Here is a 23,475-nt window from a genome sequence, read left to right as displayed (position 1 = left end):
ATGGTGTGGGGGTGGGGGGGTGGGGAGCTAGCAGCTATTACCCAGAGAAGAAGCTCTAGCCTTTTGGAACACAATAGATCAGCGTGAAGCCTAACACAGGTATGACCTGCTCTGAAGGACTGAGTAAGCTTCGGTTTGAAGTACTTACAATGTTCTATGTTCAATTGATTTCTTGTTTTTCACATGGAAAGACCCAAAGAGAAAAGGCTAAAATGTACTAGAATCAAAATGTTGTCTGAGTTACAGAGATACTGGAACGAATGCTCACAGACTTGTTCTGGAACATTTTTTTTTTAAGTTGAAAATAGTCCACTCCTCATAGGTATTAAACATTTTATTTAAAGATTTTAATGTAAAAAAATTATACAAATACAGATTACATTATAGTGAACAAGGCAGTGTTCTACATGACAATTAAAACAAATTTCTACATCAGTACGGGCAACGAGGACACACATACCTGGACACCCACCCAGCAGCATGTGATAAACCGATCTGATCACAGCGGATGCAAAATGAATGATTTCTAAGACACCAAGTGCCCATCACTCAGCCCGTCTACACCCGCATCCCTCTGGCGAGTATTCCGAGAGAACGTTTCAATAACATACTGGCATGGCACTTAAGGACTGAAAACTAGAACTGAATTAAAATCATTTGTAATAATTCTGTATAAAAGACACATAGTAAGTCTTATTAGTTAACAACAATAACTACAACAACAAAAGATTTAAAAACAACCATTGATTATGGTTAAAACCTCATCACAGAACAATGCTCATCTTTTATACATCATTGGCAGAAAATGTAAGGTTTCGTTGGGGATGAGGGCAGGGAAGACGTATAACCTGAATTTATTAATCTAAATTTGTTGACAAATGCATGATAATTCACTCATTATCCCTTCTTAAAATGTTTTATCACAAAAAAACATAAGACTCACTCTCCAATAAGAAATATGGCCACAAGAAAAAGAATAACTTGAAGAAAATGTTTCTCAAAGTAAAATACAAAGTTCCTAAGAGTCCCAGGCAGGCTGGACACTGTGCACGTTAGCAGTTCAGTCTAAGCACGCCCCAAGGAAGAGAGAAGCGCCACTTAGGTCGTGAGCAAACACCTCGGAGCCAGTCCCTGCCAGCTTTCGATGTGAATACTGCCTTTTGATTTAAGACAGCTTCTGGGTCTTAGTAAGGGGAACGCACACTTCTCAACATGAAGTGTGTACAGCATCTGCCTGTGGATGTGCGTTTCCTGCACTTACTTGTGTGCTCCCCTCCCTGGTGTCCTGCAGGGGAGGGCTGTGCATGGCCAAGGCTGCCAGCCTACGGAGCTTCCGTCTGTGGAGCGCCCGCCCGCCGGTCTGTCCGTCCATCCGTGGGGCGCCCGCCCGCCCGCCAGCTCCTCCCAGCACGTGGGACCCAGGCGTTGGCGAGTGCTGAGCCACCTTGATGTCCCTCGATGGCTTCGCCCGCCCGCCGGTCTGTCCGTCCAACCGTGGGGCGTCCGCCCGCCCGCCCGCTCCTCCCAGCACGTGGGACCCAGGTGTTGACGAGTGCTGAGCCACCTCGATGTCCTTCGTTGGCTTTAATCAATGGAGGTTTTCACTGCTCTCAGTTTTACATTGTTTGAAGAAAACACACAATACAAACGACACAACTTACACTTCTAACGAAATGTAGCATCCTCAAAAAGATATTTTCAAATGCTTACATGTTTTAAATCATTATAAGCTCAACACTATATAGTATTCCTAAAATTAACAGATTTGACAACTGTAGCTTATTTAGATGATCATTTTAAAGTCCTTTATATAAAAATATTTAAAATAAACAGCAGAATGGTGCTTAAAATGGTACTTCTTTAAATAAGAGATTGCTAAATACTACTATTAATAAAAATATTGTCGAGAACTAAAGAACTCTGCCCTGAAATGGACTTTACTCTGTATCACATGTTAGCCATGACATCAGAGCTCAGGAAAAGCTAGAACTGTGGTGTGTGTGTGTGTGTGTGTGTGTGTGTGAGAGAGAGAGAGAGACGTGTGTTACATAGTTATTCATGGTCATCATATCATTATTGGTCTTGAATTTCACTGCAGACTTCATGAAAAGGTCAAAGTACAGATACTGTACTCTGGAGAAAGAACCAAAAGCAGTTAAGACATTCTACTTAGAAGATAAATTATTTTCCCATATACTAAATAATAAAAAAAAATATATTCACTCCGCCTCCCCTGAATAAACGGAATGCTTTTCTAAGTTGGGTCAGAAGTGAGAGCCTCCTCATTATTTACATCGAATCTAAAACACCAACTGCAGGATCTGCTCTCCAGTAAGAAATAAAGCACTAGCGCTGTTCTTCCTGCAGCTGCTTTAAGCTTCTTCCCTCCCAGTCTGTGAGCGGCTGCCACTCACACCCTGCTTCTGCCTCTGAACACGCGTCAGCACGCTAGTTCTCACTGAAAAGGCATGCTTGGAGTGAACCGCTTATTGTAAAAAAAAAAAAAAAATTAAAATACAGAATAAATAAGTTACTGTGCCAGTTTTTGAAACACAGCTAATAATTTAGAACGCAATTCTTAATAAAACAAGTCAGTTGCGTATCAATTTGATAACTGCTTCTTTAAATATCACTAATTAGCCAAAGTAATGAGAGGATTTATAGGAGGCGTCTTAGACTGTGGGAACTGGGAAGCCAGTCACACTAGCAGGCGCCACTCTGCACGGCCCTACACTCCACAATGAAGCCTTCAGTGACTTAACCCAAAGTGACCACAGCTGTGGGAGCCTGATGATGTCATCCCATCGCGTGTCACAACGCAGCAGAGGCTTTCTTTGACAAGCTGTGTTGCTTCCTTTACACAAAGACACCGTCCTTTCTCATTAGGAGCCTCTGGAGAGCAAGTGTAAGCAGGATTTGACATGACTGTCAGGAGCTAGCTTCTGTTCCTCAGCTCTACTTAGCTGTGTGATTCCTATAGTCTCTAACCGGATAGCGAGAGAGATTTCTGTAGGGACAACATAAAATGTGAACTGTGGCCAGGCTAACGGGCTGACCCATGCACTAAACAGCAGTCAGCAGAATCAGACACACTCTTCTGCAGACATCAAGAGGGGGTTGATATACTCGAAACCTTCGAATTCAGACTGATCAATCTTCCTCACGATGTCACTGTTGAACGAAAAACACAAATTTTTATCACAATCAAGATGTCTTTACCCTTTAAACAGTGAAATATACAACTACAAAAAATAGGGCTAAATGACATTAACTGTGGAAAGACGAGTTCTTAATCACAAAGTAGGTTCTAGAATAATCAGGGGGAAAAAAAGCCTCAGGAAAAGACTAAGAACCTCCCAGCAATCTCATAACCAAGAGGGCCAGAATCAGACTGGGAATTCTGTTTGTTTTGTTTTTTCGACACAGGTTTTTTCTGTGTAGCCCTGGCTGTCCTGGAACTCTGTAGACCAGGCTGGCTTCGAACTCAGAAATCCGCCTGCCTCTGCCTCCCAGAGTGCTGGGATTACAGGCGTGCACCACCACTGCCCAGCTTAAATAGGCATTTTTAAAAAAAGATTTATTCATTTATTATATGTAAGTACACTGTGGCTGTCTTCAGACATTCCAGAAGAGGTCGTCAAATCTTGTTAGAGATGATTATGAGCCACCAGGTAGGTGCTGGGATTTGAACTCAGGACCTTTGGAAGAGTAGTCAGTGCTCTTAGCCACTGAGCCATTTCTTGAGCCCACCTTCTAACCCTTGATTAAGGTAAACAGTTGGGTCTAAACTAACTTATGGTTCAGTAATCACCTCCAGAGCCAGGCAGATGGTGAAGAGAAGGGAGCTAGCCAATGAAGGCTCTAGGAACAAGGAGCGAGAGCACACGGGACACTAAGCACAGCCACACAGGAGGCTGGCGCTGTGCTGCACTGCACACTGCCCACATACAGGAGGGCTGAATGATCAAACACAATGGACAAGACACACTGCAAAGCACAGTCACAGACAGCACGGCACCCTCCTTGCAGGAGAGCCCTGGGAGAAAGCGGTATTTGATAGAGTATGTGTGTGCGCGCGCGCGCACGAGTGCATCTCATATGTACACGCGTGTCATATGTAGCAAGTACATCTGTGTAGACACACTTGTGGAGGCTGGAGGTGACATCAATAGTCTTCCCTGATCACTGTCCACCTTGCTTTTGGGTACCGAGCTCCATGCTAGCTATCTCTGCATCGCAGCGCTGGCATTACAGGCATGCATATCACCATGGCTTTCATATAGGTGCTGGAGACCTGAACTCGGGTCCACATGCTTACACGGCAAGCACTTCCCACCTCCCAAACCCCACTGACTGCTAAATCTCATACAGTGTGAGCTAAGTACACCTATCAAGGGAGGGTGACTCCAGCTGTAGAAATCAAGGAAATCAGCATTCATTGTGGAAGTGGAATTTGAAAAATGGGTAGAAATACAAGAAAATCATCAAAGAGCTCAGGAACAGAAAGAAGGGCGTGAAGTGGTAGGCGAGACTGAGAGGGACGCCATGGCTAGATTTAAAGTGCTAATCAAGTTTACATGAAGGTATTTCACCTTTGCCAATCAAAGACCTAGCTGCATTTCAGGACTGTCTGAAATAAATGAGATCATCTATTGATAAAAACAATAGAGGAAACCAGACACAGGGCAGAGAGTGACACCCGCTGTCAGGGAGTGGCAAACGACGGGCTGCTCCCAACACGTGTTGTCTCTGGATGACATGGCTAAAAGTCAGGCAGGGACAGTGCTCGGGTGGTGGTGGTGTGAGTAGGTTTAAAATGCCAGGCAAGAGCACAGCTGTTACCTGGAAGGTTTCTGACTATGGACAAAGGACTGGAGCCGTCCTCCGTGAGGTGCGCCGTCTAGGATGTACACTTCCTAGTAACACGGTAAAGGGATGAAGCAGTCAGCTAGCAGAGACTATACTTTTGGTTTGACTTGCAAGAGTCTGGATCTGGGGTTAAGGCAACAGGATAAGAGAAGGAAGCTCAGGTACAAGTGTTAAAGGGAAGGCCCATGAGCAGTGGGCAGTGCAGAGTCTACGGAGTTAAAGTCGTCAACAGGACAGGAGTAGACTGCAGGACAATGGGCAGACAGGAGGTGTGGCAAAGCACAGAAAAACAGACAAAAGTTACTTTTGATTCTTAGACTCCAGTTATCTGAGGGGTTATCTGACAAACTCAGGGAGATGCTAAACAGATGGAAATGCTCAGGAGGGGCGCGGAGGGACAGCAGGAGGCTTCAGACACCATCTTGCACTCCCTTCTTCACAGGCACCTTGTGAGTAGGATACGATGAGAAGGAACAGGCTCAGAGAAGTTACACAATTCTACAGAAGGGTGCACAGCTGGTAAGAGTGACGCGGAGTAAGCATCTCTCTTCCGATGAACGGCCTGTTCTTTCTAACACATAGCTCTGTGAGGAACAACTGCTATAGCTCTCCTACTAGACAGAAAGCCCTGTGTGGAACCGCACTGTTTTGATCACCCAGGAACACCTAGCACTGAGCATAATGCCTTTCGCTTCATTTGCCCACTCAGCAGTCAGTAAACAGCCAGTACCCACGGTCCAGGGCCTGCTGAAGTCGCCAAGGTACTAACTGAATGTTGCAAAGAGGGTTGGCAGGTACTGAGCCCAGAGCATCCTGGTGTCACACAAAGGGAAAAAAGATAACAGGCAAGTCTTCTAGAGATGAAACTGGCACTGCCTAGGATGCCAAACCTTGCACCGATGCCAGGGGAGAAGGGGACTAGCCAAACAATGCTTTGAAACTCAGAAATGAAGAAGTCAGTCCAATCCGGCGAAGCTGAAGCAGCAAATGCCCGTGGGAAGAACACAGAAGGCAGTCAAGGCTCACTGCCCTGACGAGGGTCTGGGAAACACCTCTTACCCGTCTAACCACTTCTTTACATGTCTGAAGATAAAAAGAATAAAATAACAGAAAAGGGGTAAGATTCTGTGGAAAAGCAAAACTAAGCATGCTTTTCGGTAGGAGGAAAGTGTTGGAGAAAAGTTCAGAGGTGAAGCGCTGAGCCAGCTGGCAAGGAGAAGGCGGACGCAGACCCGCGGGGGGTCCAGAGAGAGAGAGAGAGAGAGAGAGAGAGAGAGAGAGAGAGAGAGAGAAGAGTGGCCCTCCCCAGAGGAGGACAGTCCTGAGACACAAAGTCACCTGAGGTCATCTGACAAGGGAGCAAGCTACATCAGAGAGGTCTCAATTCTTACAGTTACGGTCAAGGAGTGATTGCATACAATCCACTGAGAGAAGGCTTCAGAACCTGAGGCTGTAAGAAATAGCTTCGAAGAAGGCTAGGGCCGAGGTGTAAGTAAAGTGAACGCCACGGAGCAAAGGCCCTTAGGATCAGAGGTTATATCCTTGGGGAAAGGGAGGGAGGGAGAAAGAGAATGAACCAAAATGATCTCAAATCACTCTAAGTTACATTTTTAAAATATGTGACACAGACACCATTCTGACCCCTGCTGGCTAGACTAAGAAACTTGCTGTCACTCTTGGTGGGAACACCCAGAAACTTAGAATGGAGCCCTGCAGCCCACGGGCCTTGGTCAGTCAGCCCCGGTGTGAGCCCTGACGCCTGCTCTTGCTGGCTCTCTGAGCCGCCCTTCCTCATCTGTAAAGTGAAGATGACAATACCCTCTTACAAGGCGGTCGTGAGAAGGAGACAACCATTCAAAGTTGGTAGATACAATTGTTGCTAGAGAGAGTTTAACAGCAGAATGGATTCAAACACCCAGCAATGTAATGGTTACATACAGAATATTTTCATAAACAATTAATTAGCTATAAGGTTTAAAAGATTTCAAAAGAAGCTTAAAAAACTTTTTAGTGTGTGGAATTACTTACTCATCATCTGGAGTGAGCTGGACTGGTTCATTAGTAAACTGGGAATCGAAGTTATCCAAACCAAATTCTCCAGAAATGTTTGGTTTAAAGGGCGGAACCACCTGCTTTTGCTCCATCTAAAAGACATGCAGATGACAGTTGGGGTCTGCACTGGGACACTGCCCCTCATGACAGTTGGGGTCTGCCCTGGGACACTGCCCCTCATGACAGTGGAGGTCTGCACTGGGACACTGCTCCTCGTGACAGTGGAGGCCTGCACTGGGACACTGCCCCTCATGACAGTGGAGGTCTGCACTGGGACACCGCCCCTCGTGACAGTGGAGGTCTGCCCTGGGACACTGCTCCTCGTGACAGTGGAGGTCTGCCCTGGGACACTGCCCCTTGTGACAGTGGAGGTCTGCACTGGGACACTGCCCCTCGTGACAGTGGAGGTCTGCACTGGGACACTGCTCCTCATGACAGTGGAGGTCTGCACTGGGACACTGCCCCTCGTGACAGTGGAGGCCTGCACTGGGACACTGCCCCTTGTGACAGTTGGGGTCTGCCCTGGGACACTGCCCCTTGTGACAGTTGGGGTCTGCCCTGGGACACTGCTCCTCATGACAGTGGAGGTCTGCCCTGGGACACTGCCCCTCGTGACAGTGGAGGCCTGCCCTGGGACACTGCTCCTCGTGACAGTGGAGGTCTGCCCTGGGACACTGCCCCTTGTGACAGTGGAGGCCTGCACTGGGACACTGCCCCTCGTGACAGTGGAGGCCTGCACTGGGACACTGCCCCTCGTGACAGTGGAGGCCTGCACTGGGACACTGCTCCTTGTGACAGTGGAGGCCTGCACTGGGACACTGCCCCTCGTGACAGTGGAGGCCTGCACTGGGACACTGCCCCTCGTGACAGTGGAGGCCTGCACTGGGACACTGCCCCTCGTGACAGTGGAGGCCTGCACTGGGACACTGCTCCTTGTGACAGTGGAGGCCTGCACTGGGACACTGCCCCTCGTGACAGTGGAGGCCTGCACTGGGACACTGCTCCTCGTGACAGTTGGGGTCTGCCCTGGGACACTGCCCCTCGTGACAGTGGAGGTCTGCACTGGGACACCGCCCCTCGTGACAGTGGAGGTCTGCACTGGGACACCGCCCCTCGTGACAGTGGAGGTCTGCACTGGGACACCGCCCCTCGTGACAGTGGAGGTCTGCACTGGGACACCGCCCCTCGTGACAGTGGAGGTCTGCACTGGGACACCGCCCCTCGTGACAGTGGAGGTCTGCCCTGGGACACTGCTCCTCGTGACAGTGGAGGCCTGCACTGGGACACTGCCCCTCGTGACAGTGGAGGCCTGCACTGGGACACTGCCCCTCGTGACAGTGGAGGTCTGCACTGGGACACCGCCCCTTGTGACAGTGGAGGTCTGCACTGGGACACCGCCCCTTGTGACAGTGGAGGTCTGCCCTGGGACACTGCTCCTCGTGACAGTGGAGGCCTGCACTGGGACACTGCCCCTCGTGACAGTGGAGGCCTGCACTGGGACACTGCCCCTCGTGACAGCGGAGGCCTGCACTGGGACACTGCCCCTCGTGACAGTGGAGGCCTGCACTGGGACACTGCCCCTCGTGACACTGGAGGCCTGCACTGGGACACGGCACCTCACACTTTGCCTTGCACTCTGACGTCTCACCATGTTTGCTGCTGCTATTCAAGTTCAGCAGCCACGGACACATCTCAGTATGCGGAACATTGCTATGGGCCCAAGTAATATTACGACCTCCACCAGTATATTAACTATTCTGTTTGTTTCTTTAGTTTTTTTTTATAAGTGCTATAGAGTAGTTTTAAGTTATTTAAGCAAAAAAAAAAAGTTATTTAAGCTATAATAGCTATAATACTTTAGTTTTTCAATAACTTATAATAAACATAATAAAAACCCAAGCCAGGAAAATAAAATTTACATACCATGTCCCAATCCACATTTCTGAAGAATGGGTGTCCTTGAATGTCAGCAAATCCAGTTTGAGGGTGACAACCCAATCGTTCTTTTGGGTCCTATGGCAAAAGCAGTGTTTCATGAACTAGACAAGTGTAATTCCTATTTTACCATGGCTTCATTTGTGAAGCTGAAATGTCCAGCTGTTTCTAGGAAGCATGGACCGGACCCCAGTGAGTGATCTAGAGGTCAGGGTTCCCTGCTCTCTATCAGCTCGCAACGTCAGTAAGTAGAGAACCGACAGCAACCCTGGTGGATCAGACCTGTAACCCCAGCATCCAAGGGCAGCCTAGCCTACACCCGGCCCTGTTTTTAAAATGGCAGAGTATTCATCACTCTGGGCTTATGAATGTGGACATTAAGGGTAGCGTTTGGTGGACGTCACCACACACTATGCTTAGCTCACTGTTATAGCCCCTGCAGCAACAAACCCTAATTTGTCCAAGACAAGCACACGGAATTATCTGATCCCTGGACTGAGACAGAGGCGAGACTCAGAAAGCTTTGGCTTTTGTTCTGACTCTGAATTACAATGTTTTCTTTCTGATAAAAGGCATTTTATTTTATACATTAGCATTTCTCAACTTCACTTTTCATAGTATAAAATATATGCTATCCAATTTAAATTTTCCCTCGTGGAAAATATCTGCGAATCTGCTTTTCCAGAATGACTAAAACGCTAAGAATCAGAATCATTTTTAGCTTGTATGTGGCTTGAATCTTTCAAGTTTTTTCTTTAAATTTCAAGATATTTCAGATTCTAGCAGGGCCAGAGCTATCCAGGGGCCAGAGCGATGGCTTAGTGGTTAGGAGCACACCAGCTCCTCTTCCAGGGGATTCAGGGTGGAGTCCTGACCCCACAGTTGCTCACAACCCCTCTACCTTCAGGTCCAGGAGACCCAATGCCCTCTCCTGCCCTCCTTGGGCACCAGTGATGCATATCGGCAAAACACCCGATACATATGATGAGAACATAGCCATCTTCAACTAGGTGCAAATTTCCAATTTTATTAAATTCATTCTTATGTACCCACAGAGATAACCCATTTTCTACCTTCATTTATTTGGAATAAACTTTATGAATCCCAAATTCACAATCTTAGAACCTAAATGCTTCTGGCTTACCAACTACCACAAGCAACTGAATGATGATTTCATTTTCAGGATGTCATTTCATTTCTTCTGAATTTTATCTAACTATAGAGTTCTTATTATGAAAGGGATAAAAAACATTCTTGGCCACTTGGTGAGAAATGGGTTTTATGGATAAAGATACAGAAACATAGCTGAAAATGCAGTTATAACAAGTTACAGCGCGCACGTGCGCGCACGTATATGTGTGTGTGTGTGTGCCATTTACATTTAAAGGTTCAAATGCAGCATCAAGCTGGAGGTAAATAAATGATATTGGCCACGTGACAAGGATAATCAGGTCAGGATTTGATCTTGTCTCTGGTTATGAAACAAAATTCCAGTTCTAATGGAAAAGTCACATGTCCGTGTTCTGAAACATGACAGCGCCTGAGCCCCCACTGTGCAGGGGCCTCTCGCTTACTGGGCAGAGAAATCACAGAAGGCCCTCCATACACCCATACCTTGTTGAGGAAACTCTTTAGCACACTTGCTGCTTTTACAGACAGAGAACGCGGGATGCGAATCTGCTTTTCCAAAATGACTTAAAAAGAGAAGAATCACAGTATCATTTTTTAGTTTTTATGTGGCTTGAATCTTTAAGTTTTTTCTTTAAATCCCAAAATATTTAAGGCACGCTAGCAGAATATCATTGTCTCCATAACGGAGACACGTCATGCACTGTCTCTGGCTCTCCTTCGCAGAGCCGGTCCCTGGCCTTAGGATTGCATTTATTTACAAGCATGTTTTATTTTTACTATGTTAGTGTGCCTCAGTTTCGTCCTCTGTAAATAGAAATGAAGCAGTACCTGCCTCACAGGGCTCTTCCGGGGTATAAAAGTTAGCTGTAAAGTACTTGCATATGTATGTACCACGGACCTGTACTGGGAACCGTGAACTGCTTCTGCAGAGCCCGGCAACGCCAACCCCCACGAGCCCCTGAGGACATCTCTGCTCCAGGCCTTCTCAGTGCCAGGCGGTTAGTCGCAGTCGAAAGCCTCGGCCACGGCACGTTAACTCTGTATTCTTTCCCTAGTCTCAATGGCACCTTGGTTCCTTACCCGCACTCTGTGACGGTTTCTCTGCTGCTGCACACGCTACGACAGCTCCTGTGCCTGGCCCCTCCCTCTGCTCTGCCGACTTTCAGCATCCCTCGCCATGACACCACCTCCCGAGACCATGGCGAGGTCACCACCACCTCACCATGACCTCTGATCATAATCACACTCCTCTAAGTCTGGGGCTCATGTGCAAAGACTCGTCTCCCTAATAGATGCCCCCAGTTTCTCCAGTGGATCCATGACAGACAGGCTTAAATGTGTTCTTAGGAACTGAGTGTGGGAAGGAAACCACAAACGAAGTTACAGGCTAGAGAAGTGGGAAGGGACCATCTAAAAATTCTCCAAACTATCATGGCATCAGGAGCTGTCTAAATTACTCTTTTTTTCTTACTGAGAATAGTAATTTGAGAGCCCTAACTTTGCTCTAGGTTATTCATAGAATTTCCACAAAGTATTGCAGCAAGTTACCTTGGAATAGATAATCCTCTGTGTTTTGGTCAGGATTGTCAGAGCTCCCAACGATATCAAATGGAGACCTTCCCGCCATCATCTCAAACATAAGCACTCCAAGAGCCCACCAGTCCACGCTGAAGCCTTTAGAGAGACGTTGAAAGTAATAAAATAAATCTTCTCCGCAGGTGTGAAAATCCAGCAAACAGCAATTTATTTTATCATGAGATGGAAATGTAAACATAATGGAAAAGTAAATCCTAATTAGATTATAAATAAATAATATGGTAGGCACTAAAAACTACAGAGATACTTGGTCCACGCAACACTAAGAAGACTATCTCTATGTTCCTCCTCCCGACTGGAAAGACCAGAGGTGGGGGACGAACACACACAAGCACGTCTCCAGACATGGCAGGGCAGCTGTGCACATGAGCTCACGGCAGGGCAGCCGTGCACACATGGAGCTCACAACTGGGACAGCATGCACAAGCCCTGTGTAAACTCAAGTCCCAGCATGGCAAGGGGAGGCACGCAGCACAGGAGGGGCTATGGCGAGTGGCAGCTACAGGAGAGGAACTTTATCTAAGAGTTGTCTTTTCAAGTTGGCCATGCTCCTGTGGAAGTCCGCAGATCCAAGAACATAGGGCAGCGTGCACTAGCTGGGTGGAAAGGAGAGGAGACGGAGGTGGATGAGTGGGGGGAGGGGGGGCTCTGAGAGGAACAGAAAAGGGGAGATAGGATCAAAACAGATTGATCAAAGTCTCACAGAACTAACAAAACTAATAAAAATAACTCAAGAAAATTAACGGAAGCCAGGGATAGTGGTGCATACTTTAAATCCAGGCACTAAGGAGGCAGAGGCAGGAGGATCTGAGTTAGAGGCCAGCCTTGTTTACAGAGCAAGTTCCAGAACAGCCAGGGTTATGTAGAGACACTGTAACTCTGTAAAAGGCAGGCAGGTATTTCCTGGTACCTATCAAGTACCCAGCCTTTAGGAACTTTTGGAATACTATTGCAAATATCCCTGGAATCTGAACAATCTTCTCAAGTTTCCCACACAGGATTCACAGAGCTGATGAATAAGCACCTACCTGGGCACTTGCTTGGCTTTTGTGACCCAGGCTATAATTTAAGCTTTTCTGTACACTGCTTCCTTCTTTGTAAAATGAGTCAACAACAGGTTCTCAGAGGCTTGTGAGGGAGTTTAGAGTGAATTGCTCATGAAAGTTCTTACCACAGTTCAGCGTTTGTCACTAGTAAAATACTATTTAAATATAACTCCCCCAAATGCCAAACCTTGCTTTCCGGCCAGTTTCAGAATCTGAGGGACCTCTACATTGGTTAACAGAACTAAGAAAAGCTTATATATTAATGAATACTGAAATGCTATAGTATTTATGTTGTAGTGGGTACCAATTATATAGTAATAGCTAAAATACCACCTATGAATTTATTACCATAATCTTCTCCTCTTAAGATCTCAGGAGCAATGTAATTGGGCGTGCCACAGAAAGTGCTGGTTGTGTCTCCAGGCCGCAATCCTTCCTTTCATGGGGGAAAAAGAAAAGGAGAAGGGGAAAGATAAGCGACAAAACTATTTTCCATCTACCTCTTCTATTTCCTATGTCTAAACTTAGCATATATACGCAATGTTAACCCTGAACAGCGTCACTAGGAACAGTGATTACTACTAAACAGAGTAAAGAAAACTTATTCACATTAGATGTTGCTAAGGTCAATTCAATCAAGATAAAACTGCTTTTAAAATAACATTTATTAAAATTTACTACAAAAACGGAAATCACGTGACTAAAATGGATGTTTCATGACTGCTGACACTGTGATGCTTTGTTTCTGGTCATTGTTCCTATGGAGTGTCTTCTGCTTTGATATTTTAATAGCTGTAGGAAGGTGAACAATGAAGGCCCAATGCACAAATAAGCTAAGTAGAAAAAATACCCAATAATAAATGGAATAATCGTCAAGAGCTGTAACAAATATAAGTTTCTGTATACATGCTAACATTTTCTTAAAATGAATTAAAATGAACACATTAGGAAATTTTCATGGTTTTGATTATGAGATTTATTTATTTATTTATTTATTTATTCAATTTAATTTTATTTTATTTTTTCCGAGACAGGGTTTCTCTGTATAGCCCTGGCTGTCCTGGAACTCACTCTGTAGACCAGGCTGGCCTCAAACTCAGAAATCCGCCTGCCTTTGCTTCCCAAGTGCTGGGATTACAGGCGTGCTCCACCACCGCCTGGCTGATTATGAGATTTTAACATTCAGAAAACATATCCAACACACCAATAACTAATAATCAGAGTAAGTTTTAGATTAAAAAAGCATGGTGGTCCATGTATAATCCTAGCACTTAGAAGATTGAAGCAGGAGGATCGTTAATTCAGGGTCAACCTCAGATATACACCAAAATTTTGTTTCTAAGGAATAAAACCAAGCCAAACAGAAATACCCACCAAAACAAAGACAAAACAAAACCAAGCCAACCACAAAATGTGTTGCATACTCCCATATCACAGTACGAATATGACCAGACATGTTTGGGGGACAGGGGAAGGACAGAAAGTCATGAAAGAAAGTTCCTCCCGGGCTGGGAGATGGCGCGGTGGGAACATCTTGCTGTCCAGTCTAGGCTGGCCCTGTGCTCATGACCTCCTGCCTCACCCTACAGAGGGGGTCACCATGCCTCGGCCTCCTGCTACCTGTAATTTTAGCCAGTATTCTTTTTTTTTTTTTTAAAGATTTATTCACTTATTTATTATATGTAAGTACACTGTAGCTGTCTTCAGACACTCCAGAAGAGGGCATCAGATCTCATTACAGATGGTTGTGAGCCACCATATGGTTGCTGGGATTTGAACTCAGGACCTTCGGAAGAGCAGTCAGTGCTCTTAACCGCTGAGCCATCTCTCCAGCCCCCTTTAGCCAGTATTCTGACACTGACCAAAACAAAACAAAACAAAACACTGTTCTAATTTGCAGATTAATACTCTGCATACTTTCATTTGCCCTTGGAACTTGTAAGAATCCATTATTATTGTGATGAGTTTTAAACCAGAGAGAAAAACACTACAGGGAAAACCATCCAGGAAGGCAGAGCAGGAAGGCATTGTGAATATAAACGAGGCCTGCGGAGCACCCAGTCACTAACCTCTCCACTGGTTACAGAGAGCATGATGTAGGTGTGTCACAGGACAACCGGTCTGGAGTTTATACACTGCTCGACCCTTGACTACCTAACATAAGGGGTGCAGGGGTGATATTAAGTCCGGGATACCATTGAGTGTCTATGTACTTCCTCCTGATGGACGGGGTGGGGATGGAACGCAGTGTATACACTCACACACTTGGGGACATTTTGTTAGAGCAGCATTAATACAAAGAATAGTTCTCTGGACATTTTCTGGGAAAAGATCAGACCTCTAAATAAAACAGTTGTCAAAGGAATAAAACATTTCAGGTCTAGTAAATGGTAAAAAGCTTGGAAGATGATATGCAAATAGTGTGTTAATGGGATTTTAGGTAATATTTATTTCCAAGTTTTCTTCAAAAGTATAACAAAAAAGCTACAATCAATTTAAAACAAAGTGACCCACATACAACACACTTCACAGAAGACAGAGTTCTGCAAATGGCCCAATGGCCAGGGAACTCACCTGTCTGCAGACTAGAACCTGCAAACACCCTCAACCAGGCCGTGCCCTCCCATCCCAGCGTGAGGTGACTTAACAACAGGCCTCGGGCTGTCTCACCTTACACATGCCATAGTCGGTGAGCTTAATGTGTCCTTCAGAGTCCAGCAGTACATTGTCCAACTTCAAATCTCTATAAATTATCCCTCGCTCATGAAGATAATTTAGTGCTAGACTGATTTCTGCAGAGTAAAACCTTCGATTGAAAAAAATGGCTTAGCTGTGAATAACCATCTGAAAAACCCTAAATACATAATGAACACAAACAACAGATTATAATATATGCGATAGATATAAATTATTATGCAACCTACCTACCTCGTGACTTCCAAAGAATAAACGGTAATGAGATAACTTGTTTATGTACTGTTTTCAACCAGCAGACATAAAAGGTCCAATTCAAACAAAGCACTTACCTGGCATGTTCTTCAGGAAGTTTTCTCTGTCGCTGCATGTGAAACATGAGATCCCCTCCATTCACATATTCTATGACAAAAAACAACCTACGGCAGAGGCGAGGCCGCACGTCAGTCAGTCAGCCGGTCAGCCTTTCCCACAGAGCAGCATGAAGGTACTAGCAACCACTTAGCCTTTTATCTTAGCAGGACCTTAGTGGCTGCAAGCGACCCAATGTGACCCAACTCCTACACCGGTTCCACTCTAGAGCAGCGCCACTGCCATCTTAGGAACTAGGTGAGTCACGTCTAAATGTCACTTCAGGTAAAGAGGCATTATGTCATAAGGTGAGGATACGGAGGAAATGTAAAGGGCTGGCTAGCTACTGCTGTCTCTGCAGAGCCCTCCTCACTCCCTTTTTCTTCCTTATATGTCTAGGAGTGACTGGTGTTAAATTGGTATCACTGATTGTAGCAGGGAATTATAAGTAGTCCTCCTACTTCAAGAATTATGGGAAACAGATTCTTCTTATATAACATGCCACTTATGAAGCCCAGTGACATTTGCTATCCTTTAACCTTACCTGCTTTCTGTTTGGAAGCAAGAATGCAGCCCAACGAGAAAAGGGTGATTGGACGCCTGCTCAAACACGTGTTTCTCTGTCTGCACCCAATCGATATCCTATTTCAAAGACCAAAGAAATCTACGTCAAATGAAATGACCTGAACTAGTAATACATTTGTTCATAGCAAGTCAGTGATCACAAATGTTAACTACACTAAATATCAAACCACTCACTGTCATGAAATAAAACTTATACAAAGAGAAAAATACCATTAACAAAATGTTCAGTATTATAAAATAGATTAGAAAACAAGGAAAGCTAAAATACTTCCCTTGATTATAATATACTTTGACTTTATTTTTACGTAAAGCATGTGCTTAGAAAATGACCCAGAAACACTGAGATAGTATGATGTGTGTGTGCATGCGCGCATACATGCATGTGGTACTCTGCAGTACACACTGAGCCCCGCCCCGCGCATGCGAGGTGTGTCTTGGTGCAGTGACCCCACCCCCTTACCTCATCATCATTGACAAGCTCTTTCTTCACAACTTTCATAGCATAAATGCGATCTGTTTTTTTTAACCGAACCAATAGAACTTTGGCGTAACTTCCTCTCCCTATGACTCGAAGCAGATCGAAATCCTGGAGACCTAGACTCGACGACGCTTTCCCGCTCTCCCTGGTGTTCATTGCCTGTGGGGAGCATTTACAGCAACAACCTTCTCAATACTTTTATTTCTGACAAACCGTTCTAATGATAATGACTTTAAAGTTTTTTCTTAACATAAAATATTTTAGGTTCTTAACTTTTTTCTTGTATGTATACTATAAAAACATTTGATCTTTAAGAGACACGATAAGCCTGTGAGTAAGGAAATAGTAAGGACAGAGTTGAAACCCAAGGAAAGTTAAAAGCTATTTAAAAAGAGCCGGTCTGCTGGGCCCGATGGCGCACGCCTGTAATCCCAGCACTCTGGGAGGCAGAGGCAGGCGGATTTCTGAGTTCGAGGCCAGCCTGGTCTACAGAGTGAGTTCCACGACAGCCAGGGCTACACAGAGAAACCCTGTCTCAAAAAACCAAAAACCAAAAACCAAAACCAAAACCAAAAAAAAAAAAAAAAAAAAAGCCGACCAATTTTAAGTACAAGCACCGTGGACTCAGGAATGAAAGGACAGAGGCAGCCCTGATAGAGAAAATAAAGCTTGTGCACAGGGTAGCACTGGCAGTCGGAACCTAAGTTAAAATGGACGGAAGAGTCTGCACGGCTGACAAAAGGAGAGGGACTGAACATCAAATGCCGAGTTTAAAATACATCTTCTCGAAAATGACCAAAGTGTTGACGGCTTGTAGAAAATCTTAAGGTTGCAGGATGTATACACCAATAATAGAATGACAAGCTTAAAAACAATTTTAAAAAGTCAGCCATTGCCACTGTCCTGTCCAAGGCCTGGCGTGAAAGAGCCGGCGCACTCCAAGCATGGACAACTGAGGAGGGCCTGGGACGTCCCTGTGGATGGCAGTGTAAGCCCAGAATGAGCTCTGGCACTGCCTCTTCCGGTGGAGCTTACAGTGCGGCTATTTACTTAGTTACTTCTCAGGCAGTACTGGGGACTGATTGCTTTGTTTTGTTTTGTTTTTGTATTTTATGTGATAAAATAAAGGACTGAACTCAGGATCTCATGTATGCTAGGTTAGTGTTCCAGTAAATACTTCTCCAAGCTATTTTTCATTTTTCATTCTGAAACAGGTCTCCGCTAGGCGCCTAGGCTAGCTCTGAACGCGCTCAGTAGGCAGGCGGCCCTCTGACTTAACCTTGCGCCTCGGCCTTCTGAGTGACTGGGCTGACAGGCCTTCTGAGTGACTGGGCTGACAGGCCTTCTGAGTGACTGGGCTGACAGGCCTTCTGAGTGACTGGGCTGACAGGCCTTCTGAGTGACTGGGCTGACAGGCCTTCTGAGTGACTGGGCTGACAGGCCTTCTGAGTGACTGGGCTGACAGGCCTTCTGAGTGACTGGGCTGACAGGCCTTCTGAGTGACTGGGCTGACAGGCCTTCTGAGTGACTGGGCTGACAGGCCTTCTGAGTGACTGGGCTGACAGGCCTTCTGAGTGACTGGGCTGACAGGCCTTCTGAGTGACTGGGCTGACAGGCCTTCTGAGTGACTGGGCTGACAGGCCTTCTGAGTGACTGGGCTGACAGGCCTTCTGAGTGACTGGGCTGACAGGCCTTCTGAGTGACTGGGCTGACAGGCCTTCTGAGTGACTGGGCTGACAGGCCTTCTGAGTGACAGGCTTTCATCAGCAGGCCCAGCTGTTCCCTCATAACTCATCGTAATAATGTCAACTGGAGGCTGGCGGGGGTGGCGCACACCTTTAATCCCAGCACTTGGGAGGCAGAGGCAGGCGGATTTCTAGTCTACAGAGTGAGTTCCAGGACAGCCAGGGCTATACAGAGAAACCCTGTTTCGAAAGAACTTGACCCCCCAAAAAAACCACCAAAAAACAAAACAGAAGAAAACAAAAGAAATTGACTAAATTAGAGAGTCTAAGATATATTAAAAATATGGGATCAGCCGGGTGATGGTGGCGCACACCTGTAATCCCAGCACTCTGGGAAGCAGAGGCAGGTGAGTTTCTGAGTTTGAGGCCAGCCTGGTCTACACAGTGAGTTCCAGGACAGCCAGGGCCACACAGAGAAACCCTGTCTTGAAAAAGTTGGAAGTTAAACAAGAGAAGCCCAAAATAACATACCTACCAAACAGTAGAAAGAGAAAAGAAAAAGGTAAGGAACAATCTCCCATGGTCAGAAACACACATGTCTGAAAAGCAGAGCTGTGAGCACCGTCTACACAGCTAGGAATGGCTGAAATGTCTCCTCCACGCTAGCAGGCAACACATGGCTTCTCCACCAGCCGTCTTCCTAAACTCGATACTGTTATAACGAATTTCCATCTTGGAAACGGACAGACGTGGGCTGGCGAAGCAGCCCAGCGTTAAAGGCGGACAAGCTGCTCTTAGAGGATCCGAGCTCGGCACCCACACAGGCCACTCACAGCAGCCTGTAGCGACAGCTCTAACTGGTCTGACACGCCCTTCCTCCCAGCATCCATAACTGCCTGCACATATATGGCATTTCCTTACATAGAAACACACACTAATACATGTTAAATCCAACAAACTGCCTAATAGGAAAAAAAAAGGCAAGTGGCTCAGGGCGGGAGGAACATTGTGTCTGGCACTTGGGCCTCACAACCTGATTTGGATCCTAGGAGACATTTACAGTCGGACAGAGCAGCTACTCCAGAAAACTGTCCTTTGGCCTCCACATCACAGCACACATGCCTACCCCACCTTGCACATCATACACAGACTGTTTCAGATGATAATGAAGACATTTAATCATTTATACTTAAAATAAGCAATCAGTCCACAAAATGGAGGAATCGACAATGTGTTTCAAATAATATTATCAAATTCTAACTGCTATCTTCATATATATTACAATTTTTATTTATGCTATCTTAAAGTAAAAATAAAATTTAAAATTATTTCATAATTAAAATTATTTAATTAAAAAGTTAAATCAAAATAAAACTCTAAAAATCATTAAATACATTCCTTATATTTTCCTATTATGATCTAGTATCTAAGCTGGTCAAAGTGGTATATTCTTAAAGATTATGTCTTTCTAAAAAGCTAAAGACATTGTACATTATAAATTATCTTACCTCCTTTTCTTCACCAACTTGGTCCAAACTCTCATGACTTGAAGGATTATATGGAATTACTGAAAATTCAAACCCAAATATTAAAAAAAAAAAAAAATCAATGATGAACTTTACTTAAAATTTTTCTTTTGTGGTTTTTCTTAGTTTTCACACATGAGTAAGTTTAATTCAAGCTTCATAGTTGTCCTAAGTTATATATATTAAGAGCTGTGGCCCAGGCAGAGGTGGGTTGGAGAGGCAGAGACGGGTACCTACTCGGCAGCCAGCTTCCGCTCCTCCTCCTCATGAATTACGTGTTCTGTGCACACGACTGCACGTCCTACTTAAATGCTCTCACACCCCAAGACGATTGGCTGGTAGGCCCAGGGCTTTGGGCTCCTGTCTCAACTTGGGAAGCGCCTGCCTATCAGAGATGAAGGGCTGACAAGGCTGGGCAGGCGCCACGCCTTAGGGCGCTGGTGCCAGGCTGACAAGGCCGTTGCTCAGACTCTTCAAGCTTCCTGTGACAACGGACTGTCTGCCATCCAGAAGGGTTTTTTTACTTCAGAGTTTCCCAAGCCCATGCTCACGATTTGGTTCCTATTCAACACTACCCTCATCTCATAGCCAGTCCGCTATGCTCAGCCTCCATTTCCAGACAGTCAGCACGGATCCAAACACCTTTGTGCTTTCTCACTGTGAGAAAGAAACTAGGCTTGCTGAATTTAAAGGATTCTAAAAGAATTTACTTGAACTGGGAAATCCAATTGTTAGTTTACACAGCTGGCTTTTCAAATATGTATATTAAAATATCATGACAAATTTTACCACCACAAAATATCCTTAAAAAAAGTTACCACACAACAGTGGAGCGGAAGCTCCTCGGGGCAGCAGGGCCCAGGATAGGGGAAATATAGGAGAAAACAGCCAGTTTTATCTGAAAATGTTATAATGAAATCTAATACTCTGCATGCTAACTCAAAAAGGAAAGAAAGAATGAGCCAGGTGGTGGCGGTACACACCATTAATCTCAGAACTGGGAGGCAGAGGCAGGTGGTTCTCTGAGGCCAGCCTGGTCTACACAGTGAGTTCTAGGATAGCCATGGCTACACAGAGAAACCCTGTCTCAAAAAACAAATGAAAGAAAGAAAGAAAGAAAGAAAGAGAGAGAGAGAGAGAGAGAGAGAGAGAGAGAGAGGGAAGGAAGGAAGGAAGGAAGGAAGGAAGGAAGGAAGGAAGGAAGGAGAGAGGAAAGAGGGAGGGAGGGAAGCCAGTCAGTGGCCCTACCACGAGAAGCGACAGCGCACCATGAGAAGCGGCAGCGCCCACAGAGCCTCGGTCAGCTGCCCCCACTCACCTGTCTGCGTGTGGTCCGGATGCATGGATGACTGGTCCATTGGCATCATGGGTTCCTACAAACATTTCCAAAGACGGTAACTTAGAAGATTTTTTTTAAATTCCAAAACCTCTATAAATCCAGAAATGACAGTATTCCAATGATATGTATCATACTAAGACTTAAATGTGAAAAGCTCTAAATGACATGATTGACATTATTGTTATAATACTTAACTCTATAAAGCCACACAATACTCCTATGACTGATGTGATACTGCACTTTTACCAAAAAAAAAAAAAAAAAAAAAAAAAAAAAAAAAAAAAAAGAAAGAAAGAAAAGAAAAACACAGTGATTTCAGGTCATTTGAAAATAAACTGTGATTCCCCCTTCTAAATGACCCTTTTTTCTCTCTGAGCTGCATTTTAAATCTCTGGTAGGAAGGTTTTAGAACAGGAGCTCTTGCTATGATCCAGAGGTTGGCTTTAAGATTCTATAAACCTCTTAAATCTATACACAATATTCTGTAGGTTTCCTATTTTTCTGTATATTCGAAAAAATATCAATGGGCCAGAAAATCAGAACAAATACCTCAGGGACATGGACTCAACCGAGTCCTTGCCAGCGCCCTAGGGGACAAGGCTTACCCCAACTGTCCCTGAGTCGTAAGATGCAGGATCAGGCAGGCAGTTCTACCTCCAGGATGCCTTCATGCTAAGCATGTGTTCAGTCCCCGCCCTGACTTCTCATACACTCGCTCCCCCTGGCCACCTCCTTCCTTCCACACGTGTGCACACCGACGAAGACTAAGAAAGCGCTCACTTTCGTCGCTGTGATAGAATGCACTGACGGGAGCGCAGGCAGCTCAGCTGAGGAGGGAGGGAGGGCAGCACGAATGCCAGGCTGTGTCCACCACTGAGGAGAGTCAAGGAAGGCACTGAGCGGCTGTGACATGACAGTCACAGAGAAGAGCGTAAGAGGATGGACGCAGGCAGGCCTGCAGCCCTCTCTACTCACGGGCCAGGCCCACTCCTGCGTGGGTGCTGCCTCACTCAGAGAGGGTCGTGGTGCCTCAATCACTGAGCAAAACAATCTCAGCACCCAAAAATCCACTCTACAGAATTCCTCATTAGGACTTCCTAGGTAGTTCTACTTTGAGTTGATTGACAGTTAATAACCAGAACAGAAAGTTGGGTAAATTATACTTACAATTTTTAGTATTTTTTTTTTCTTCCCTAAAACCTGGAACCCCACCCAAACTATAAAGTCATTCTTAAAACTTGAACAAATCAGCCAAATAATCCTCACAGAAATGAGCCACCCATAACTATGACCTATTTTCACAAATAGGCTGGTTGTCAACTTGACACCTGGTGTGAGATGGGCCTCTGCTGAAGAACTGCCTCGCCCAGAGTGGACATCACCGCGGGGTTCTTCTTGGCTGCTGGCTGACAGAGCAGGGCCAGCCCCCTGTGAACGCGCTATCCTGCTAAGTGGGCCTGCTGTATAAGGAAGGTAGCAGGGCATGCTTGTGAGAGGAAAGAGCGCTGGCCACAGCCTCTGAGCTCCTCCATGCGCTCCTGCCGACTTTCCTCCCGATGGACCGTCGCCTGTCAGCACAAGCCAAGTTAGTCCTCTCCTTCCCCAAGGCTGATAGTCATGGTGTTTAGCACAACAGAAAGGCTCCAAGAACAAGGGTCTATGAATAAACATGGGATGATCCCTCTACTGGACAGTATAAAACTGTGTGTCTTTTAACCTAGTAACTCTTACTACTGCACCTTTAAGGAACTGAGATTTGTTTGCCAGAAGTTCACTATGATTTTCTTTATAGGAAAACCTAGAAAGCGATCTAAATGTTCAATCATAAGAACAGAATAAACAATGTATGGCTGAGACATATTCTATTATGCTAAAATGACAAGGCTATAGACAGTTTCAAGGCTTCCTTACGTGGAAAGTAAAGGACTCCTGCACACTGTATCTTCTCAGATGGAGTTCTGCAACACCTCCCCGTTTCCACCTTGTAAAATGAGGCCCGCCATACTATACACGTGTGTAACAGACAGAGCCCCAGGCCTTACCGGTGGCAAGGAATGGCGCCCGCACTCGATTGTGACCAGCTTGTGGCACTTCTTATGAACCAGCAGTTTGCAGTTGATGCACTTGTACCCCTGCCGTCCGAGGCCCCAGATTCTGTCTGTGCAGATGGCGCAGTGGGCGCGCTGCA

General features: G+C 45.5%; 1 protein-coding gene across 2 annotated transcripts in view; it reads right to left on the bottom strand.

Moving 5' to 3' along the window:
* Positions 1-318: 318 nt before the first annotated feature.
* Positions 319-23,475, bottom strand: part of Prkci (protein kinase C iota) — a 59,647-nt gene continuing 36,490 nt past the window's right edge. The window contains exons 6-19 of one of the 2 annotated variants that reach the window (XR_007977543.1): positions 23,330-23,470; positions 21,267-21,321; positions 19,931-19,989; positions 16,720-16,896; positions 16,219-16,316; positions 15,656-15,742; positions 15,300-15,435; positions 12,978-13,065; positions 11,536-11,661; positions 10,471-10,550; positions 8,845-8,934; positions 6,898-7,013; positions 1,565-3,171; positions 319-1,444 (exon numbers count right to left, since the gene is read on the bottom strand). Coding sequence is in view for 1 of the 2 variants with exons in the window: in XM_052180704.1 (XP_052036664.1) it covers positions 3,084-3,171; positions 6,898-7,013; positions 8,845-8,934; positions 10,471-10,550; positions 11,536-11,661; positions 12,978-13,065; positions 15,300-15,435; positions 15,656-15,742; positions 16,219-16,316; positions 16,720-16,896; positions 19,931-19,989; positions 21,267-21,321; positions 23,330-23,470 (1,341 nt within the window). In the remaining variant the exon portion in view is untranslated. Of the gene's footprint in view, positions 3,172-6,897; positions 7,014-8,844; positions 8,935-10,470; positions 10,551-11,535; positions 11,662-12,977; positions 13,066-15,299; positions 15,436-15,655; positions 15,743-16,218; positions 16,317-16,719; positions 16,897-19,930; positions 19,990-21,266; positions 21,322-23,329; positions 23,471-23,475 lie in introns of both variants that reach the window. The other variant, XM_052180704.1, reaches the window with a different exon arrangement.

Source organism: Apodemus sylvaticus, chromosome 4, assembly GCF_947179515.1.
Source record: "Apodemus sylvaticus chromosome 4, mApoSyl1.1, whole genome shotgun sequence".
Taxonomy (NCBI): Eukaryota; Metazoa; Chordata; class Mammalia; order Rodentia; family Muridae; genus Apodemus; species Apodemus sylvaticus.
The sequence above is the reverse complement of the archived record's forward strand: the minus strand, read 5'-3'. Positions and strand labels throughout refer to the sequence as shown.